General features: G+C 40.7%; 2 protein-coding genes across 16 annotated transcripts in view; both read left to right on the forward strand.

The window, feature by feature from the left end:
* CWH43 (cell wall biogenesis 43 C-terminal homolog) overlaps positions 1-2,938 on the forward strand; it is a 29,927-nt gene extending 26,989 nt beyond the window's left edge. For both annotated transcript variants that reach the window (XM_063336175.1, XM_063336176.1), the window contains 2 exons: positions 422-577; positions 2,134-2,938. In XM_063336175.1, the coding sequence (XP_063192245.1) occupies positions 422-577; positions 2,134-2,221 (244 nt within the window). In that variant the 3' untranslated portion in view covers positions 2,222-2,938. The remainder of the gene's footprint in view (positions 1-421; positions 578-2,133) is intronic.
* A 6,289-nt stretch (positions 2,939-9,227) lies between these two features.
* The window catches only part of DCUN1D4 (defective in cullin neddylation 1 domain containing 4), a 41,993-nt gene continuing 29,565 nt past the window's right edge, over positions 9,228-21,655 (forward strand). For 2 of the 14 annotated variants that reach the window (XM_063335143.1, XM_063335148.1), the window contains exons 1-4: positions 9,238-9,332; positions 17,235-17,347; positions 18,905-18,975; positions 19,929-19,968. Coding sequence is in view for 3 of the 14 variants with exons in the window: in XM_063335137.1 (XP_063191207.1) it covers positions 10,386-10,503; positions 18,905-18,975; positions 19,929-19,968 (229 nt within the window). In the remaining 11 variants the exon portion in view is untranslated. Of the gene's footprint in view, positions 9,333-10,226; positions 10,504-15,033; positions 15,108-17,234; positions 17,348-18,904; positions 18,976-19,928; positions 19,969-20,290; positions 20,408-21,655 lie in introns of those variants that run through there. The other 12 variants (XM_063335146.1, XM_063335150.1, XM_063335138.1 and 9 more) reach the window with 10 other exon arrangements.

Below are 21,655 nucleotides of genomic sequence, written 5' to 3' on the forward strand. Positions count from 1 at the left end.
GTACTAAGTGGGGGGGGGGAAGGCAACAAAACCCCCATTTGCAATCTAATTTTTCTCATTACTCATTCCATTGATGCTTCAGTTCCTTTCTTGAATTTCAAAATCTCTTCAGTGAAAAACGTTGGCGAGTTTATACCAGTATGCATATTCTAAAACTGTAATTTTAAAAATAAGTTTCTAGATCTAGAACTTATTTTTGTTGTCAAACACTTATGCTTTCTCTGTTTTTCTGTTTCTGACATTGTGTTATGACGCTTGTGTTTATACAGCGCTTTTAGTTTTTTGAAGGCAAGATTCACAAAAATGGAAAGTTATGTTGATAGGCTAAATAATAACTCTTGGAAAAAAGAGACATGAATTAAGAATGTCATGAAATTGCCTTGAGCTATTTCTTCAAACTAACTCTTCTTGTATCTGATAGGTTGGGCTATGCCCGCATATCTCATGCTGGTTTAAGTGATTCAGAAGTCCAGATGGCCAAATTTAGGATCCCCGATCACTTGGATAGCTATGTTGACAATGACAGAATTGTCACTGATCCCAGCCAAGTTCCTGAGGACATCCATTTCAATCCCAGGTCAGTGTGTCTCGTAAGAAATTAAGGGATGATGTATGTGACATCTGGTAAAAGAGAAGTCTCAGAACAAAATTGTTCTTAAAGTGCACCTGTTCTTAAGTGCACCTTAAAGTGTTCTTAAAATGCACTTTGGTCAGTACCAAAGTGAGCAAAAGATTAGGAGTCAAGAACTTCTGATTTGTAATTCCAGTTTTTCTACCAACTTGGCATGTGCCTTGGGAAAATCAGTCCGCTGTGTTGTAGCATAAATTGAAGATAATGCGTATTTCACCCTGGTGATTAATTTCTGAGATTGTTTGATAGGGATGTTTGCCAAGTGCTGTAGTGACTCATTCTAAAGATGATGAGAGAGCTCCCACGTTTCTCAGCACTTTTGAGGATCGGGGTCTTAATACACTGTTACTTAGAACACAAGATACAATATATACATTAAATACTCTTTGCCTAAGCATTTTAAAACTTACTATATAACTGGAGCAAAAATTACGGAGAATGCCTGAGGCAGTATGTTACATATGTCAAGAAGAAAAAAGGGCTAGATTTTTACATAAAAAGTTATTTATTTCTAGAATGCTGTCACTTTTCCACTGGCATTGCATAAGGAAGAGAAATATGGAGAAAGGTACTTATTCTATGCTGAGTATCAGTGGAAGAGTCATGAAGTTTGAGATAGATGTTGCTGCAGACAATTTCCAGCAGTGCTGTATTTACTACTTCTGACTGGCATAATACAGAATATATTCATTTCTTATATACACCTGACAGTTGAGCTTACTCACTTTTTATTTACCATTCAGTCACTGGCTTCCTGTCTAAGCAGGAGCTTGCTCAGTCTTTTCCACATGATGAAACTTGCCTAAAGTTAGCATTCACTTCAGATTTTTCTCAGCTGATTTCAGCAACGGATATTTTTCTTGTCCTAATTTTTTTTACGTCTGCCTTTAAGCAGAAAAAAAATTATACTCTTTAGGAATAAGTGTGTTTTTCCAATTAACTACAGTTCCTTTGAAGTGCAATGGCACTGCTTTTAAATGCTATTTGGCACAAATATTTTGAATAAGTACTATATTTTACTTTTGCAAATCTGTTGACCATAATAGTGAGTAGTCAAAACTTTTAGATTTAAATATGGCATGAAAAATTACCATTTTCACCATAATTTTCAGAAGAAAGATGTGCAATATTAACAATAGGGTTGAGTATTTAAAACTACGGGGGCTTAAATTCTGTCTCCACTAAAGTCGGAAGAAAAAACTTAAGAGCATAGGATTTTATTAGATAAATGCTCTGCTCACCTTCGTCAGCTGGAGTTCCATTTACAGAGTGCCTATGGCATTAATCCAATGAGTGTAATTAAACGTCTCCATTATACTCAAAGACCTCTAGTTAGACAGTGTACATAGATTGTGATTCATATCTAAGTAGGGTTGTGTTTCTGAAATAAACTACCCAGAACATTCAGAAGAAGTGTTAATGATACTGTGGTAAGTGTATGATTTAATTGCATGGGTTAAATCATGTTGTAATGGTTTTGCTTTATTGAATATTTTTCTTAGGTTTGGATCTTATAAAGATGGACATAATTATGAGCATATTCATCACTTTCATATGAGCACTCCTAAATATTTTAAACAGACAAATTAGAATGAGAAAATAACACGTCATTGGGACCAACAAGAAAGGTTTGTTGCTTGAAACTGAGTTGGCAGCCAAAAAGACGACATTGTTTAAGGATGAGCAACTCCCATGCTGCGTAAAGCTGTGAATGTCTGTGTAATAGTTGGTGACTCTTTCCTTTAATGAGTTGTCATCACTGTGAGAGCGGGAAGACGAATCCATTTTGATAAACTGGTATCTACCTGGGCCAAATACCAGCTTGGTACACAGCAAAGCAAAGGTGGGGACTTGTTTTGGCAATAACTTCAACTTTTTTAAAGGTATCATATGTTGTGCTGTTTCAGAGTGTCCACCTTTTCTTTAGGGTCCAGGTATGACCCCCTTCCTCTCCTGGGAGCTCATTGGAACAATCATGAGCAAGGAGTTTCAGCTGACTTCCATACTTTTTTGATGACTGAGGCAAAAAAAAATAATAATGTGGTAGTGTAGGTAACCTGATGATATATGCTGCAGTTTGTAGTCCTGTGCTAGTGCAATGAAAATTTAGCCTTAGGTTTTTCAAAATGGGAATTAAAAAGTGTGGTTTTTAATTGGGAGATATGCTGTAACTATATGTTTGAAGTGTGTATATTTTTGACTCACTGAAACAGTATTTACATCTTCTACTGTTCCACATTGTATTCTTAAATGAGTTTTATCAGACTAATTTGCAAATGATAACGTTCATGATATTGGAGAAAAGGCAGTGACTCTTACAGACTTTTTTTAACATGACATTAGACAACTGCAATGCTTTTACAAAGGGAAGAGTGAAGTACCTCTGAATAGTTATTGTTATGAGACACTTATGTGAACACGCTACAGAAGAATTAAAAACAATCATGCTCAACAAGACAAGGTTTCTGAGAAAGGGGAAAAGTTGTTTTTAATTTTTATTTAAAATTAACTGTAATAAAACAGAAAAATGAATTGTTCCTTTGCTAGTACTACACTTTTTAGTGGGACTAAATAGAAACGGGGCTTTTTTTGGCCTAGTCAGTGAATTACCTACTATGTAACACACACACATGTAACACAATGTAAGACGGGTTTTCTCAGCATCTCTTGGCAATGTCTTTTATATTTAACCCCTGATCCTTCGGTGTATGTACAGAACTTCTCTTAAACAGCGAGGACATTTTCAGTGTTGGCCAAAGGAAGTTTCATACTTGTGAGAAACACGTTAGATGGTTTATTTAAATAACCCTCTCAACTTGGAAACCACATTTGTGATGTATTAGTACTGCATGTCTTTCCAGTAATACCAAAACCATACTGTAACTGAAAGGAATAGGGCACATTGCAGGAAAAAGGTGAGGGTTTTTTTTTCCTCCCTCTCATTCTCCACCATGTGCTTTTAAGAACCTCTTGACCATACTCAATTTTATGGTTTCTCTACATAAACAAATACAGCATGTGTCTCTATGTAAACAAATACAGGATGTGCCTTTACCCAGGGTTTCTTGGTCTATAACTGCTGCCATCACCAACCTTGTCACTTTATCCTGGTCCTCCCTTGTTGTTAGGACTGTGTTTCTGAGGGTGAAACACTCCACTGATCTTTGTGGACCCAGGATTTTGAAAGGCACTTGAAGAACACGTAGCCATCGCAACTTCCATCTCAGATGGTATTAGAAAGCCTGAATTTGTTAATTATGCTTAACCAGTCAGTGTTACTTACCACCTAAAGGTGCTGTGTTTGTCTTTACAAGCCCAAAGAAGTCTAATTAAACATTCTGGTTTGGATATCCTTTACGTAGGATTTGAAATCCTCTAAATTTTTTCTTGTTTGACTCTGCAGCAGGACAAGACACATTAGGTTTTGGAGTGATGAGAGTGACTTTCTTGCACTTTCAGCAGTTTTCTTCTGCAAACACCAGTAGCCCTGATCTCTCCCTTCTCCCAGCCTGCAACAGCAGCAGGCACTGGCACCAGCATTGCACAGTGGCTCTGAGTATCCTCACTTCTTTGCAGCATGCTCTCATGCAAGCTCTGACGCACATCCAGCCACAGGTTTGCCTTTCCATAGCCTGTACAAAACATAACATTAACTTGCCGCATTACTTAACATTCTCCACAGGCTGACTCGGCAAATACCTTGTAATGGGAGTAGTTTATTCATGTGAGATGCAGGAAATGATACTCATAAACATAAAAAGCTTGAAATCCCCTTACTTTTTTAGCAAGTAAAAAATAGAATCAGGGTATTTTTCAAGAAGTCAGGCCCCAAAGCATGACTTGCATAACAGATCAGACTGTATGTCACCTCTGTGTTTAGTCTTCAAAGTCTATGAGCATACTTGGATGGATTTTTGGATGGATTTTTCACACTTAATTTAGAAATGTTTGCCCCATTAGAAATGTTTATGTAGACATTGACAAAATCTGAACTTTGAACTCTTCTGAGTAGCATGTGTAATTTAATGTTGGTGTGTCCATACCTCATAATGCCTAATATCAGAAAACACGATGCAAATGTTATGATTAGCCAGTATTTGTTGACATTTGCATTATTTTGTCAGAATGACTAAAAAAAAAAACCTCTGACCACAGTCTGTTTGTATACTGCTTCTACTACTGTGGTTAGAATTCCAAAGCTAAAACTACGCATTATTTGTCCTTAAATTTGCCTTTTATCTGCCCGGTTTAGAAAAATGTGCAATACATCTCAGTTGCAATCACTGTGTTTCAAACTATGAAAGAAATGTGCTAGAACAGGTCCTACTGCAGGGGCATGTGACTAATCTTGTTGTTTTCTAATCATGCTCTCTTCATCTCGGCTTTCATAAGATGGTATGTTATGGAAGAAAAAGTTTGTGGATATCTTTAACTATGCATTCAGAGACAGCATGAAAAGATAAAATGTGTAAAATAGACATTATTTTCTGAAGTTTTGAACTTTTCCTGGCAGTAAAAAGTCTAGATTTTATACGCGCGCGCGCGTGTGTGTGTGTGTGTGTGTATATTTATAAAACCCCCTTCTAAATATGTATTCTGTTGTACTCCTGATTCCATCCTCTCTGACATTCTGTGCAGGTCAGTTAAAGTTTCTAGGAACGTGCAGGAAGAGACAACAGTACAACAGGAGTCTCCCAGTGTGTATCTCAGAATAAGAAAGGACACGGTAACATGTAAGAGAGCAACTTCTGAGAGTAATTGTACTGGATTCTTCAGCAGGGTGGAGACTCAGCTCTTCTCTTACATATATTCCTGCTTTGGAGCCTTGACTCAGGCATTTCTACGTGTATTGTAAGCTCGGCTTCAGGAGTAGTGGCTCTGGTGTTGTCACAGAGCACTCTGAAACGTGGGAACTGCAGTCAAACCTCTTGGGCTAAGAAGGACCTGAAATTTGTATTTCCCGTTCAAAAAGGGTGTTGCAGCAACAAGCTTATTAAACAAAAGTGGGGCAAAGCCTGTGGTTTTGAACTGGAGTTGATGTTACTGAAAAAAGTTGGGTGCAGTTTATGTGACCAGCTCCCCCATGTCTCACTGAAACAGAACACCAAAAAAGGTCAGGGTCCTCTACTGACAGTGAGGGAGCTTCATGTCCCCAGACAAAGGTGCTGGTTGTTTTGATGCACCTCCAGGGTTCAGGCAGAAATTCTGAGCTGCTCCCTTAAGCTCGGCTGCCTAGAGCTTCCTAATTATGAATTAAGCAGATATTTTTTTTAAATTTCAAACTGAAGCTGAAAAAAACCTATAAATCCAATTTAAATATGAGCTACCAACAGCCCTGAAACATGTATATTTTCTCGTGTATGTAAAATTACATTTGTTTGCAGTGTGTTACAAAAGAGCCCTCAGGGTTAATGTCATACATCTGTGGAGCAAGTGTAACAAACCAAACCTTTTTACTTAAACAGGGAGCACAGTACGAGTCTGTGCGACAGGGCAATTAAAATGACCTGAATTACTTAATGAGGAGTGGTTTGAAAGCAGTTAGATAATCTGCAGCTGCTACTTTCTGCCACCTGAGGTCCTCTTTTATCCCTGATCAGAAGCCTTCTGCTGGTACCAGGCAAGAATAACGCATAGTTGAGGTGTCTGGTGACAAATCTTTTCACAAGCATTACATAAAGCTGTTTGTATTGACTTGGGTATCAGTTACTTTTTCATATCTGCAAATTATTTAGAACTGCTATTGCAGGGCTTCTGGTGGACAATTTGTTTCTTTTCTTACAATGCCTTGTACTGTGCTTTGTTGTTGTTTTATCTGCTTTGTTGCTGTTTTATCTGCTTTGTTAATGTTCAGCAAATTCTGCTTTGCTAATGTTTTTATTTTCAATAGAATTCTCTTCCTCCTCTGACTTGTAAAGTACATAATGCCAAATTTGTGATTCTGGTGCTTAAAATTAACTTTCAAGCTTTTTTCTAAGCAAAGAAAGATGAACAAAGGTATTTCAGAGATGCAGTGGCTTTAGCAATTTGGGGTCTGATACCCTTTGGAAACAGAGGGGATCCTCTTTCTCAAAGATGCTTCTACACTATGTTTCTGATAGTAAAGTAGATTAAGTAAATGGTTCCTCTTTCTCATGTTAGCCTGTATTTTTCCCAGTCTACGGTGGTTTTTTTATGTTTGCCATTTTAGCTATCAATTAAGAAAAACAATGCAAACAATGACAATCTTTCTCCTTAGAAAAAAAAATAATAATAATGTCTACAGTTTTAAGTTTGCTCTAGCAGCGTGCAAACTGGCTGATGCATTTCCTGCCCCTCTCCAGTTCTTGGTTTATTATTCCTCTCTTGAGTGTTGATAGGAGCATTTGCATATATGTATAGTGAGCCAGATCAGGATATTCATCTGTCTGGAAAAAACAAACAAACAAATGAACAAAACCAAAAAGAATCTTGAGGTTTTTTTGTTTTGTTTTAGGCTTTTAGGGGGTGTTGAGGGAAGTCTTGCCCTTTGATCTACCTTATGAGTGGTTGCATTGGCACAAAAGAAAGGATGCCAGGAGGGCTGGGATTAAGAGGCTAATACTGGAACTGCTTAAACTGTCTCTGTCCTTGAGACAGTGCTTGATCGACCATGCCCCAATGGATGTGCTCTCTGTGAAATTAAGTATTTTTGCGTTCTGTAAACTCAGGCTTCAGAAGGAAAATACAGGTGTGATTTGGTAACCTCTGCCAGCCTGGAGGCTTGGGTAGGAGTTTGCAACTAGTGGTAACAAAGGGGATATTTATACCTTCTTGAGGTTGGAACGAAGGTGCGTGTTGTAATGGGCCTTGTTCTCTTGGGGCAGGCCTTTTCTGGCTGAAGCATGCTTTCCCTTGCTTAGCAGGCAGAAGCAGAAAACAAAGCCTCTTTTGTGTTTCCCTATGGATCTCTTTGCAAATCTAGTTTTTAAGGGTCAGAGATTATACTTGTGCATTCAATTATTCAAAAATATTTTGAACATTTGTTTGTCAAACCTACAGTGTTATTTGCTTTACACTTACGGATAGAGGTAGTTAAAGAAGCTAAGAAGTCTTAAGGAAAGATTTGTAAAGCCAAGTAGCATCTTTCATTTTAGACTACTGTAAATAGGGCGGAAAAAAATACAAACCTTTCTGACTTCAGATACAATCAGACAGGGTTTTTCTGTGCCACCATTCTTTAGATCTGTGTCAGTCTACAGCTACGTAAGGCATGGGAGAAGATTTCTTTTTGGATATGTTTTTATTCTGAACTGGCGGTCTACGTGCTTTTTATGGTCAATGTGAACAAACAGGCACCCCTAAAGGAATTGTTCCTCTCAATCCAGAATTAGAACAGATCAGATGAATTGCAACTCAATGGTGCCCCTATTGGGTATAAGAGTTTGGGATGACACGAGCGGATGTGAATGTCTGGCATGTGGGATGTTAGAACTACCAGAGAAGTGAAACCTAGTTTGTACTGCTTTTCGTTAGGATATAATTACTATTTTTTTTTTAAGGTGGTAGTGTAAAATATGCAATTGCTAAGGTAAAGAAAAGATGGCGCAAACAGGAAGAGATCAGAGATAGAGGCAGGAAAAAATTATTTCTACAGAAATAATTTCAAGGAGAATTTCAAATAATGAGGTATTTCATTACTCTGACATGGTCTTAGTACATGACTTTTGAAGAGAAAATTCACTTTTTTTATGGACTCGGTCTTCTCTGTAAAACAGTCCGTTGAAAACATAAGATGTTGCTCTGCAAAACAAATGGGCTGCACTTGCCCATTGTGTCTGGTTCAGTAAGGCGAGGGTCATAAAAACCCCACAACAGGTGTGTGATGGGTTAATTGGGGACTGCGTGCTAATGCTCTGCTCCAAAGAGAGACAAATACCTGAAATCTGGCACTTCTTCAGTTCTGAGTCCTTGACTTTCGTTTACCTTAACCTCTTAGAGGAAGTCTTTTCGGTTTGTTTTTTTCCACTGGTAATTTGTGTCTTAATATTCCCGTTGTCCACAGGCAGTGCCGCAGCAGCCCCTTCTCACCACCCAGCAGGGCCGGGGCGGGCTCTGACCCCTGACAGGACGCGAGGTGCTGACCTGGTGGCCGAGGCTGCCAACTGTCCCCTCAGGGCTGAGGCGGGGAGACCGATGCCAGCGCCGAAGGGCCCGAGCGGCCGGAAGGCTAAGCCTACCCCCGGGCCCGCCCGCCGGCAGCGAGGCGCTCCCCTCGCGGCCGCCCGCCCTCTTCAGGGCGGGCCATCCTCGGAGGCCCCCGCCCTCCGCTCCGCTCATCCAATCGAATCAGGGCGTGGGCGCGGCCCTTGGCCTCCGTAGCCAATCGGAGACCCGGGTGACACAAAGTGGTGTCCCTTGCACGCGCTTTCAAGGCCAGGAGAAACTGGCAGCGGCAAAGCCCAGTCAGAGCGGAGGGGGGCGGGGTCGGCTCAGACTTGGGGCCAATAGGAGGCCGGAAGGAAGAGCGGGGCAGGCCCACGGTGAATGGCAGGAGCTTCGCGCAGTAGGAGAGCGGGACGCGTGGCCTCTCGGGGCAGGCCCAGCCAATGGGCGCGGCCGGTGGGCGGGGCGGGAGGGGTCTGTGCTTGGGCTCCGTGATTGGGAGCGGGGCAGCGGCAGCCGGGCCGGGCCGGGCGGTGTGTGCGCTGCACGAAAATGCACTCGGATGCCGCCGCTGTCAGTGAGTAGCGGCGGGGCCGGGCCGCACCTTTCCGCCCGCCCACCTACCCACCGGCAACCCCCTCCCCGCCTCCGCCGCCACCGGCCTGGCCTCTCCGCCGCCCGGGTGGGGGCGGCTCCTCCTGCCCCTCACGCAGGAGGCTCGGCCGAACGCGCCGTCGGGGCTGCCGGTGGCGGGCGCCGGGCCTGCGGGTGGGGATCCGGCAGGGAGAGAGGCGGTACCGGGCGTTGGGGGGGGGGAGGTGCGGCCCTCGGCGGGCTTTCCCGGCGGTGGTGGCGGGAGGGGCCGGTGTCGGGGTGGGGCGGCCCGTGGGGGGTCGGGGAGCGGCAGCGGCGGGGGCCGGGGGCGCCGGGAGGGTGTGACGCAGTTTCCCCCGACCTGGCTATTGCGAGCGGGGGAGGCCGCGGCCGGCTCTGGCGGCGGGGGAGCCGGGGCTGCCTGAGGGGGAGGGCGGGCGGCCTCCCTGCCCGGGAGCGGGGAGGGGGTGTGTGCGTGTGTGGAGGGCGGCGGCTGATGTAGCGGATTCCGCTGGGCCGGTGCGGGAGAACCGGGCTGTGAAGGGGAACGGGGGCCGAGAGGCATTGTGGGAGGTGGAGTCTCTTGCGGGCGTGGGGCTGTGGGCGTGGGGGCCCGAGGGACTACAACTCCCAGCAGGCATTGCGGGGGGGAGGGGCCCGCGGGTCGCGGCACCGTGCCCCGCCGGCGGCGGGGACCCCCGCGGGGGGGGGTGGGGGGGAGAGACCGGGGCAAGGCCGCTGAGCTGCGGCGCGGCGGGGGTGAGGGGGGGACCTCACCGTTTCTGGGGGAGCTTTGTCTCGCGGGCAGGTTCCCGCCGTGGGGGTAAGAGGGGGGGGTGGGTTCCAGAGCTGCGTGGGGTGGCGGTGGGGGGTCGGTGACAGGCCCCGTCGCAGCCCGCCGGGGGGGCGAGGCGAGGCGAGGCGAGGCTGTCATCCCCGGCACCAACCTCCCGTGAAACCAGCCAGACCCTCCGTGACCGCAGAACTTGCGTATGGCAGAGATAATAACGAACGTGGGAGCTTTGGTGGCGTGTTAATGAGCGACGGTCCGAGTTTTGGACAGAGTCCTGAAAGCAATTACCGGCAGAAACGCTGCGTAAGGCCTGGGTTTTCTTGGATCCTCCCGTGTTTCTCAAAATCAGAGAAATGGCCTGGTAAAGGCTTTAACTCGTAACGTTATATAATTTCTTTAGGGGTTCTGGTTTATTTTACCTTTATATTTAGGGATTGTTACGTGTTGGTGGTTAAGGCTGCCATTAAAGTGCAAATAACTGCCTCGTGTTGGAAATGGAAGCATAATTATTCTAGAAAACGCCTTCTGTTCGTGCCTTTTGTCATGTGCCCTGTCCAAAAAAAGGTGCAGGTCTTCATTATACACACACATAAGCTACAGTTACAAATATTCCGGTGCTCCCACATAAAGGATGTTAAGGCTATGTGGTGATTTCTTAAATTATAATTTAATTTCTCTGTAGAAAACAAGAAGAGTACTGTTTCTCAGCCTTCAGTTGTTACTGGCTTCTTTTTAAAAATGTCCCTTGGAATGACTGAATCTTCCACCTCAATACCCTTTTTTTTTTTTTTTTTTGCAGTTCATGGCCTTGTGTATATTTTATTTTAAATAGGAACGCTTTCCTAAATTAATTAAGTTCATTACTTGTAGCTTCATAGCAGTTATTTTTTTCCTCATTGATTTAAATGCCTGAAACAAGAAGTGTTCATAGTGTATCTTTACACATACAGAAGTTGGCTTATGATTATTTCTTGACTCAATATTTCTTTTGAGCTTTCTTTTTGGTCCTTCTTAGATTCTTACCTGTTTTTATGATATAAACTCCGTTAATACACTTTTGCTCAGCCTCAGTTTTACTTTCTGAGGCTGAATATACACCTTTCACGTTACATGAGAAACAGCAATTTTCCTTTTTTCTGTTGCAAATGTTTTCTTAAAAGTTTCTTGCAACTCTGATAACTATAATTGGAAATGTGTCCTCTGTGCAAGGCCATGCAATAAGTTGAGTTGGGCAAGTAAACAGTCTTCCTTTCACAGCTTCCCTTCATTCTTTTGTATCAGGATGAGATTTCATTTGTGTAATTGCAGCACTTGATTTAAATTTAATTTGTTTCTGAGTAGTTTTTGTGCTAACTTTAAGTGAATTATTAATCCTGTGTTTTCTTTACTTTTTATTCCCCTTACTTTGGAGATACTGAAAGCAAAGACTTCAGGCTTTTTCAAAGCATTATTTCCTAGTTTTGTTTGTGTCTTCAAGCAGAAGAGGAAAGCTTGCTTAATTTGTCTGTCCTGTGCTTGCCAGAAAGCATTGCACGAGGAAGTACAGTACATCCCATGAAAACGTGCAACTCTTGTATCCAATTTAAATATTAGAGCGTTTAATAGTGTGGTTATTTCTTCTACAATAAGGCAGGCTGCTAACAAAGGCTTTAAGCAGAACCCTTATTTTAAATGTGCTAGTGTTTTTCTTACACTGTCCAATTAAGTTGTTTTATTTAAAACTGTAGGTCTGAGGTTAAACAGAATTTCTACTTTGGGCTCATAAAGAGGTAGAAATAGCTACCAGTTTGCTCAGTGTTTTTTATATATATCCTTGTGTGTATATATAGTTGTGTATATATATAAAAATATATATATATTGTCAGAGCTACAAGGCTTTAGCTTGTCCTCGGGAACCAGCTGGTGTGACACATGCTTCTGTGTCACTTGATGCAGATGTGTGGCTGCACAGACTGTGGGACTGTCTGCTGCAGCTGCTCATTACTGCCCATTAGCTGTAGATTACTGCTTCCCTTGCTGAACTGGTGAAATGGTTTGTAGGAGTGCTCTCTAATCCACTCAGTCAAATGTGTCTGGGTTAGCTCTTGCCACTTAAATAGTCTAAACTGGCAGGGTTGGGTTTTTTTTTTTGCCCGAAGTGGGTTAGGGAATGCACCCCTGAGCTGTGCTGCTGGCAGGGCTGGGGTGTCCATAACTTTTGGGTTTTGCCTGGTATGGCTGGTCCTGGGCTGCTGCAGAGCCATCGTGATGTATACTGGATCTGCACCGTTCTCGATACCCTGGAGTGCGTACTTGACAGGGTTGCATTTCTGCTGAATTAGCTAGAGCATGAGAGACAAAGTTTTTATTAGCTTTATGCCCTTTGTAAGATGACAGATGACACCTAATCTGGCATGGAGTTAAGAGTAGTGCTGGCAAATGACTCTCAGGCCATAGCAGCCAACAGTGCAAAACTATAACTCAGTGACGCTTTTTGGAATTAAATTGATGGTGGAGTAAGAGTTAGGCTGGATGAACATTTTGCATCAAATGGGTGTAAAATTATTTCTCTATTAAATGCTTTCTAGCTCAATTTCCTGTGTTCTTGAATTGTAGACTGAAAGAATGTCTGTTCACAGTCTGAGTAACATGGAATCACTGAAATGCTATTTGATTTGGTAATACATGCTTTAGAAATAGATTTAAATTAGTTCTAATTATCCACTGCTTTTACTCATTCTTTTCCACCTGTGGCTGGTCACTCCAGCTTTATTATATTCTGGCAAGAATCTCCATTAGGAATAGTTATCAAATACATTTAGTAGGTACTCAAGTGGTATTTGCAGCAACAGGAACGGACATTTTGCACCAGAAATATACTCAGTGTTGGGTCTTTTCTATAAAAAACGAAACAAAAAACACCCAACCAAAACCACCGCCCCCCACTGTCAAACCAAAACAAACCCTAAAAACCCCCATGAGCCAGCGCGCAGGGGTTTTATCCTGTACGTTAGTATAGCATAGCTCCTGTTTGCTCAGAGTCAATTTAAGGTAAATGGAAATGCATTCACACTAAAGTAACAGTTGCACAACTTTTGCCCTGCATAAATTGCTCTAAAACTCTCAACGAGCTTTAAACTGCAGCTCTTTTTGTAAACAAGCCTTCAGATCAGGGTACTTAAATACTGAGGTAGGATAAGGATTTGTTCCTATGGGGGAAAAAAGATTAATACTTTTCCCTAGCCACGTAGGATGCAGTAATTTTGAAATACTTTGTTGCAGAGAAAGCGAGTGACTGATTACACGTGGTAATACAAAATGGTAGAGTTTAATGTGAATGTTTGCCTTGCAATTAAGTGTTTTTTAGTGTGTCACATTTTGTTGTTTGGGTTTGGGTTTTTTCAAGTTTTGTTTTTTGTTTAATAGCTTAAATCGCTCTGTGTTTTGCTTCAGAACATTTTAGGCTGTTGTGTTTGGAAAATGTACACAACTTTGCGACTGTGGCTTTGGATACCGCTGGCGTCAGCAGTAGCTCTGAGCTCGGTGCGGCTGTGTGTGCACGCGTGCAGGAGAAACCTCCTGCAGCACCATGTCTTCATCTCTAATGGCTGGCCCTGCTGCTCCTCAGGCTGGGATGGATCATCCCACTTCTCTTTCCATTTAACTGCATGTCCTTCCTGTCCAGGCTGGAATTCACTTCTATTTTCCTTACTTTCTGAACCATGCCCTATGTTCAACCCCACCAAATCAAGGGAGACCCAACTTTCCCAGCCTGTTCTTCTCTGCCTGCCCGTGCCGGCACGCTTGCTCTGGCATCGCGGACTGGGAGAGTCTCTTCTGCAGGTGCTGCCCCTGCTAAAGGGTGTCACTGTTCAGCTACAGCCACTTCGGAAATGAATTCTTAATCCCATCTTTGACCGGAACACAGGGCCAGCTCCTGGCTGCTCTGTAATGCTGTTGGGGAATCTCAGTTTTTAGGGGTGTTGTGATGTTTTTGTGTACATGAAAACAAAACTGATGCACGCTTTTCTTTTGTTTTCTGCATTTAGTAATGGATATAGAAATTCTGCTTCCTGAACATAAGGCTTTCACCAAATGTAGGTTTCAGATCTGAACTTCTAAGCTCATTAATCAATATAAATTGTCTTACTGTTAGGATAATTCTGTAAGTAGACTACAGAGCATGAAATGGTGTAGTTCATAGAAGATAAAATGATTCCTGTTTTGGATAAGTAAAGTTTATTTAAAACTAATTAACAAGGACAGTACTTTGAACTATTGTTTCTAGTACTACTCCAAGTTTTCTCCAGTTCTATTATTTGAAACCAAGGAAACCAATTAAATAAAAGTAAAAGCATAAACATTCCATTTTAGTTTTCAGGCATGAGTCTGCCTAGTATGTGTTTTCTGTCTAATTTTTTTCTGAGAAGGCCACAGAAAATTACCCACTCAATAGTTGTACCAAGTCAGATATGTCTTAGCAATAATAAAAACTACTGCTATGACTACTTCCATACTTAATTTTTAGTAGAGTTGTATCTATAGCATTTATATGTCATGTCTGTCTCAGTTAAATATTTTTAGACCTGCTGTTACTATGAGATTTCGTATAGATTTTCTGTTTGCTCAGAAAAATAATCTAGAAGGTTTTAATGGAAATTTGGGAGTCAGCTGCTGATCTGCTTTAGTACTATTGTTTATTTTTCACTGGATTTTTAGTAGATTGTAGTGCACTCTGTAGCTGTGTTTTGTCCAAGCTTTAAAGTGGTAATTTTGACAGCAGGAACTAAGTTAAAGTTTTTGTTCAGGCAGGTACATGTCTATGTGTGAGTAAGTGCATAGGCAGAATAATGACTCTTTTTTTTTTTTTTTTTTTTTTTTTTGGTATTCATTTATGGTTTCATTTGAATAGTTTGGCAACACATCATTCCCTCCAATAAAAAAATTGGACTTGACCTTTAAAGTTTTTTCACTTCAGATACGAAGGTAGAGTATCCAAGTTCAGTTCACCCGTATCATATTATTTACTTATATTTAAGATATATTGATTTTTTTTTTATTTGTTCATTTTATTTCATATGTTTGTCTTAATGAGGGGGTGTAGAACAATTTTTGTCTAGTTTGTCATGGAAGCAAGTCCAGATGGCTGTTGTTTATTTTGCCTTTCCATAACTGTCAGGTCCATAGTGTAAATCTTAATCGATATTATTTTAAAAGTTCTATTAAAACTGTTTGCTTTTTACTTTTAAATTTTATATGATCATGACTAATTGACTAACACAGATTTTAACACTTAAGTGTTAATGATAAACTGCAGCCAAGGTTTAAATTCCATTATATTAGGTTGGCTCTGGCATTTCTTTCCGGATTCTGGGTTTGCAATTATTTTACTCAGATTTTTTTTTTTTCTTTAGCTATTACGTTCTGAATTATTGCAAAGTATTTAGTGCTATTTGGAATTTCCACTGCTTCAATCTTTGCTAAAGATAAGCTAACATCTGCATGAAAAATAATTTAATCAACAAAATATGCACACTTGTTTGATGTACACCTCTTAAAGGCTTAGCAAACATTCCAGCACATCTCTCTTCAGTATTCACGAAGCAAGCAGCTTTCCCTCTTCTGATCCCAGGTCAATAAACTGTGTGGTACTTTATATATATAAAAAATAATTTTTTTTTCTGCAGGAAAAAACCCCAAATATTTTCAGACCAATTCATGTGCTTTGAAACTCTTGTATTCAGGTGAAAAATGGTGGCTTTCTTCATGTAAAGCTCATACCACCAGCTGTTGAGCGCGTAGCTTCGTGTGATGTGTCACTCTTCTCATAGTGGGGCTTGGAGGAATGGTTGGGTTGATTGAACCATTGCAGCTGCCACAAGAGACTAGTTTGGGACGACTTTGGGAGGACCTTTCCTGTTTCTTGCTCTAACTCTGCTTCTCTGGTGTTACATCTCCTTGGTGATCCGATTCAGACCGCTGAGCTGGCAGGGTTTGTTTGTTTAGATTTTTTGCGGATAAGATTCCTGGAGTAGTGGGCTGACTGCGGGGGTCAGGCAGGCACAGCTCAGAGCTGCATAACCCAGCGTGGAAGTCGGGGAGGTGGAGGGGGAGAATGTGTTCCCGGAGCACACAGTTGCAGCCAGATGTTGAATCGCTTTCTTGACGTGTTGGCTACGCCATTGGCCCTTTGCTAATTTTCAAGATTTGAGCACGGGAAGTATTATTTTTTTTTTATTCCGTTTCTTCAAAAACACTTTTTTCAAAATATGTAATTTCAAGACTTTTTTCAAGATTTTCCTTGCAATATAAATGCAGCAAACGCTGTGATCATTTCAGAAGGTGACCTGGCTGTAATTTAACTTCCCTAATTCATTGGCTGCTGCTCACGTTAACTTTTGTAACAGTTACTGTAAAAGAAGCCTTTTTTCGGTTTTGGATAATATCCCTACTTTGCAAGCTTTCCCTGTGGAAGAGAGAAAACTTTGGACTCTGGTCCTCCGTATTCCTATGGATAAACCAGTCTTTGTGGAACGAAGGTGTGACGCTTGTTGTGTAACAGCTGTAAAATTTATTTGTGTAACCCCTCTGAGTCCATCAGAATTATGTAAGGATATTTCCAGTGGATGTGTGAAACATGCTGCTATGAATAATGTGTTTAATTCCCTAGGAATGTTTTATTTCAAAGGCGATACCTAATACATATAATCCTAATTTAAAAATATTTTTTCTGTTGTTTTTAAGAGTACCGTCTAAAATTATTGTTTAATATTAGTTTAGAATAAAATATTTGCTCAGTGTTCTCAGTTTGTTACCTCCAGGTATAACTGGTTTCTCTAAACACTCATGTTCTTTGTACATTTTTTAGGCTGAGCGACAAGGGAAATTTTAAAATTCATATTCCAGAAAGCTTGGTCTGGTCTGTCAGTTAACAAAATAAATCTTACCTTTTAATCTTGCCCTTCTCAGAGTGGCTTTTATGTGGTATCCGTCCCCCATCTGTCCCTGTCGTGCCCCCCCCCCCCCTTTTTTTTTTTTTAAATTTCTTTATGTTGAATTGAAGGTTGACGAAGAGACTTGGGGTTGTTGTTTTTTTTTTTTTTCTTTTTGCAGAATGGTTCTGCTTAGTATTGTTTGACTAGCGAAAATAGAACTTTATTGAGCACTTAATGCAGGAAAAACTCTAGCACCCTCTTCAAGATGCAAGATCTTGCTATCATGTCTTGGTAAGAAGATCTGGATTGTCTTTGACTTCATATAGATAAGTGTATCTAGAGTTGGAAACTCCATGTTTGGCACTTCTGACTGACAGAAACTGAATTGCTGCGGTGGTGGATTGGGGACAATACATTAAGAAATAGGTAGCAATTAGTGAAATGATACTTTCTAGCTAACATAATAAATGAAATATGTGATTTCTAAAGGTATCTTTTGAATAGTTTTTTTTTTATTCACTGTGACAAGAGAATTCCATAACGATGTGTGTGACAAGTAACATTTGCAGTTCCTTCAGATCCACTTTTTCACTTCATAGCAGTGTGGCTCACTGACTTTGGGGATCCAATATTTAATTATGATTTTTGTTTATCCTTAGATTCTGAGTCATCTTAAGTGTGTTTTGAGAGCATTCATTTGAATGCTCAGGATGGAAATGTGGGAATTAGGTTTTTGACCTTACTTGCATCTTGTACAGCATCATCTACTGAGTAAAGCCAAATTAAATGTCTTACAGTAGAAATGCTTTAATGCATTAACTGGGCAGTGACACTAGACACATACGGCTTTTCACGTACAGAAGAATTTTGCTTGAAATACTTTGCTTATCATATAGTACGTGTCTGTATTTAATTAGAGTTTTGAGCACAAGCTCTAGTGGGGTAACTAATTTACTTTTTGTTTAAATGGAAATACTGTACAGTAGTTGGCTGTCTTTGATCCCTGTCAGCTGCTCTCTGTCCAACTTCTGAGGTTCTTGTTGGTTTGTGTGCTCTCTGGCTGGATCACAGTTGATCTTTTTTGTAAATTACTTATTTTCCGGTTTTGTCCTTGTCGCATTTCTAGCAAAAATAGGGGATTTAAAAGAATAGAGAAAAATTACTTTGGCACTTTTTTTGCAACTGAAGCAAAGTCAAGTGTTTTATTTTTGAAGCATGGAAGCACAGTTAACATTTATGCTATGGCTTCTTTCATGAAGTGTCAGAATATTTTATTTTCGGTTTTACTGGCTCTGGTCTTAACAGCTGCTGTATTGTGACGTTTGGTTCATTATACAAAAGTCATGTTTCAACTGTGTAAGTATTACAGTAACTTAGTTTTCCGAGGAAATTAGTATAAAGGCAAGTACATGTGTTTTATTAAAATAATCTTTTTTAAAAACTAGCGTTTTTAGTAATGATTTTGGAATGTTACATGATACTTAAACTGGTTTTGGAATAGGTGAAACAGGACTGGGTAGCATGGAAATTATAATGGTTCCCAATTTAAAGGAAAAAGGTTGTAAATATATATATTTTTTAACATTAAATTGTATTTAGCTGTAGTTCTGTTTTGCTGAGAAAAGTCATTCATGCCTTAAGAAAAATGCATACGTAGGTTATCTTTTGCAGATTTCACTTAGTGATTCCACTCGGTGTTGAAAACGTCGATGCTGAAAAAGTGTTGAGATGGCTTTTATTTTATAGTCGTATGATAATTTTATTAAACGACGAGTACATATGAAGATCTTGGTTGCTACAGCTGGAAACCAGAGAATTTAAAACTTTCTTTTTTTCCCCCCCTTCTAGATTTTCAACTGAATTCTCACCTATCAACACTGGCAAATATTCACAAGATTTACCACACCCTCAATAGGCTGGTAATGACTTGCCATTTTCTCTAAGCAGAATAGCTAGGGCTTTAGTCCAGAATGTTTTGGGATTGGAACCATTAAATGATTACACTTTTAAAAAAACCCTAACGCTGCCTTTTTTGTATGAGAGGCTGTTGGGTTTGAATCGGTTAAGAGATAAGGAGTATTAGGAAAAGGTGAAAGATTATACTCTGGGGATCAGAGTGGAGTTTGAGCACTGGTCACTGCAACATTGGATTTAGATGTTGTCTCCATAGAAGAAGCTTTCCTAGATCTATCAAATAATGGTAATCATCAGCATTTCTTACAGTTCTTGTGGAAAACACATTGAATGAGCAAGCTCTGCTCTTAGAACCACGCAAAGAGTGAAACAAGATTTTTTTCAAGACTGTCTGTGCTTGTTTGTGCATTTATATTTGTTTTATTGCAGCCATGGCTGGAAATGCCGATATGGCTTCTGTTTGTACACTGCAAATTTAATGGAAAAGACACTGCCTAAAAAAAAGGGGCAACTCGTTTCCAAGATTTCAGTTGGTTGTTAAATCAGTTTTCGTCAGAACACGTACGTGTGTTTATCCTTAAGCAAAGCCATTTCTGTGGTAAATGGTAATTTAGTATTTCTAATGCTGCATTTATTAATGGAATTGTTCAATACAACAATGCAAAATTCCCCGTCCAGTGGATAGTTATTTCCACTCTTGAAACATAGTTAGATATGGTTTTGATAGAAAAAAAAATATTTTTCAATTTATTTAAAGATTATCCTTGAACTTTTTAGGTAAATTTGCAAGGGTCACTTTTTAGATAAATATGAACTCAAAACGCAAAGACTCTGCAGTCTTAGCTAGATGCTCCTGAAGTAATTAAGATGAATATTAATATCAAATAAAGGTTAAAAACATTACTGAACAATGAAGGTCACCATCTTGTTTAACTGTATCATTCCCACTCTCTTGCAGAATCTGACAGAGGACGTTGGTCAAGACGATCGCCAGACAGGTATTTAATAGGGACGTAGCAGAAATAGTTTGAAACAATTTAAACACGCTGCATCAAAGAAGTCTCTCTAACATCACTGATAATTATATTTTAGAAAGCTAAAGGAGATTTAGAAAGCAAGTGCCAGTATTTTTTTGAAGTTTTCTTCACAACAGATGTTTGTGCTTTTAATTTACCCAGTTGTGAAGGACTTGCAGGGGTTTCAGCAGTATCTGTCGTTTCACTGTTTCTTAGTGTAAGTACTTTAGAAGACTTCATGAAAAATTTCTCTCACTCCTTGGACTCAGCCCATTAGACTAGCAGAACATCCATGTTCTTACAGTGTTTTGACTCTTGAAAGAGCGTTGGTGAGAACCGAGCAGAAGCAACACCTCTGGTGGCTGTCGTGATGCCTGTGACCGAGTTTAAATGCTGTGCTCCAAACAACCCAACTGTTTCCGTGAGTGCTTTTGATGCAGGTTCTTCCCGCTTCTCGTGCAGATTTTCAGTCAGTGTCTATGGGCTATTTATTAGTCCAGATCTCTTTTCTGTTCAATAAAATGTCATCATTTTTCAAGGCCTTCATCTCAGGTGCCTGGTACTAGCTTGCTGCTGTTCTTGATTCATCAGCATTTGTGCTTTGTGACTTGATGTCTTGCAACATTTGTTACCTCCTTTTGCTCTTGTTACTTATGAGCTGGCGTCTTCCTTGATTTCTTTTTCTTCCTTCCTTTCTGTGTTTCAGGCATGATACCTAAGGAGGAAAGAAAATAGCTTACTGGCTTCAAGCCCTGATCACTCACTCAGCAGAACTGTTCTTTAAAACTGACCATATCTGTCCTACCATCTGTCTCAAAGTTTTTCTCTCTCCTGAGGTGCTGGCTGTGTTTACTGATGTTACTTTGAGCGCTTAAGAAAGCGGAGAGAGCTGTCAGCTTCTCCTGGAGATTTCTGGGACACGCTTATAAATCGAGCACACTCTTAGCCTAAAGCAATGAGAAGAGACGCACAGGACTGCAGTGTTTGGGGTCGCACAGAGCTCGCTTAGGGCTTATGTGCCCTCCTCCATACTGTGACAGGTGACTTTGTTTCATAGTTGAACTATCTTACCCTAGCCACAAAAGGCTTCTATCAAATATTTTCCTTCAGTGTGGTTAGTGGTTTGATACTTGAAATTAGCTGACCAAGTAAATGAAAAACCTCTGCAAAAGAGGTTGAGGCAGGTAGTTCAAGATAGCCAGAGGTTTTATTGTCTGTGTGTTGGAACTGATGTCCTCTCCCATCTTCCAGTGGAGACTTGGAATTTTCCCCTTTGTGATCCAGGTGCTCGGACTACACAGAGGTACATACTGATTTCACATATGAAAATACATTCCAGAATCTTTGTTTCCTTTTGGTCGCAAAAAGCTGTTGTGAAGCATTGAGGTAGTCCCCTTCTGTCACTAATCAATCAATAAGAGTAGGCGTGCTTAAGATATTTGGAATTTGTCTTATCTCTTGCCTAGCACTTCTGCCATAAAGCTTAGTATAAGAAATTAGCCTCAGAGCTCTTACTCTCTCATTGGAAGCTGTTTGAGCATGTAACTGATTTTGATGAGCTGCTTTACTCCGACACTGATGGTTATCCTATTTGCTTGCATTGTGGTGTTCGAATTAAGCTGTTTCAAAAGCTTTACCATGCCCATCGAATGAGTTTGGGCACAAAATC

This window comes from Chroicocephalus ridibundus, chromosome 5, assembly GCF_963924245.1.
Source record: "Chroicocephalus ridibundus chromosome 5, bChrRid1.1, whole genome shotgun sequence".
Classification (NCBI taxonomy): domain Eukaryota; kingdom Metazoa; phylum Chordata; class Aves; order Charadriiformes; family Laridae; genus Chroicocephalus; species Chroicocephalus ridibundus.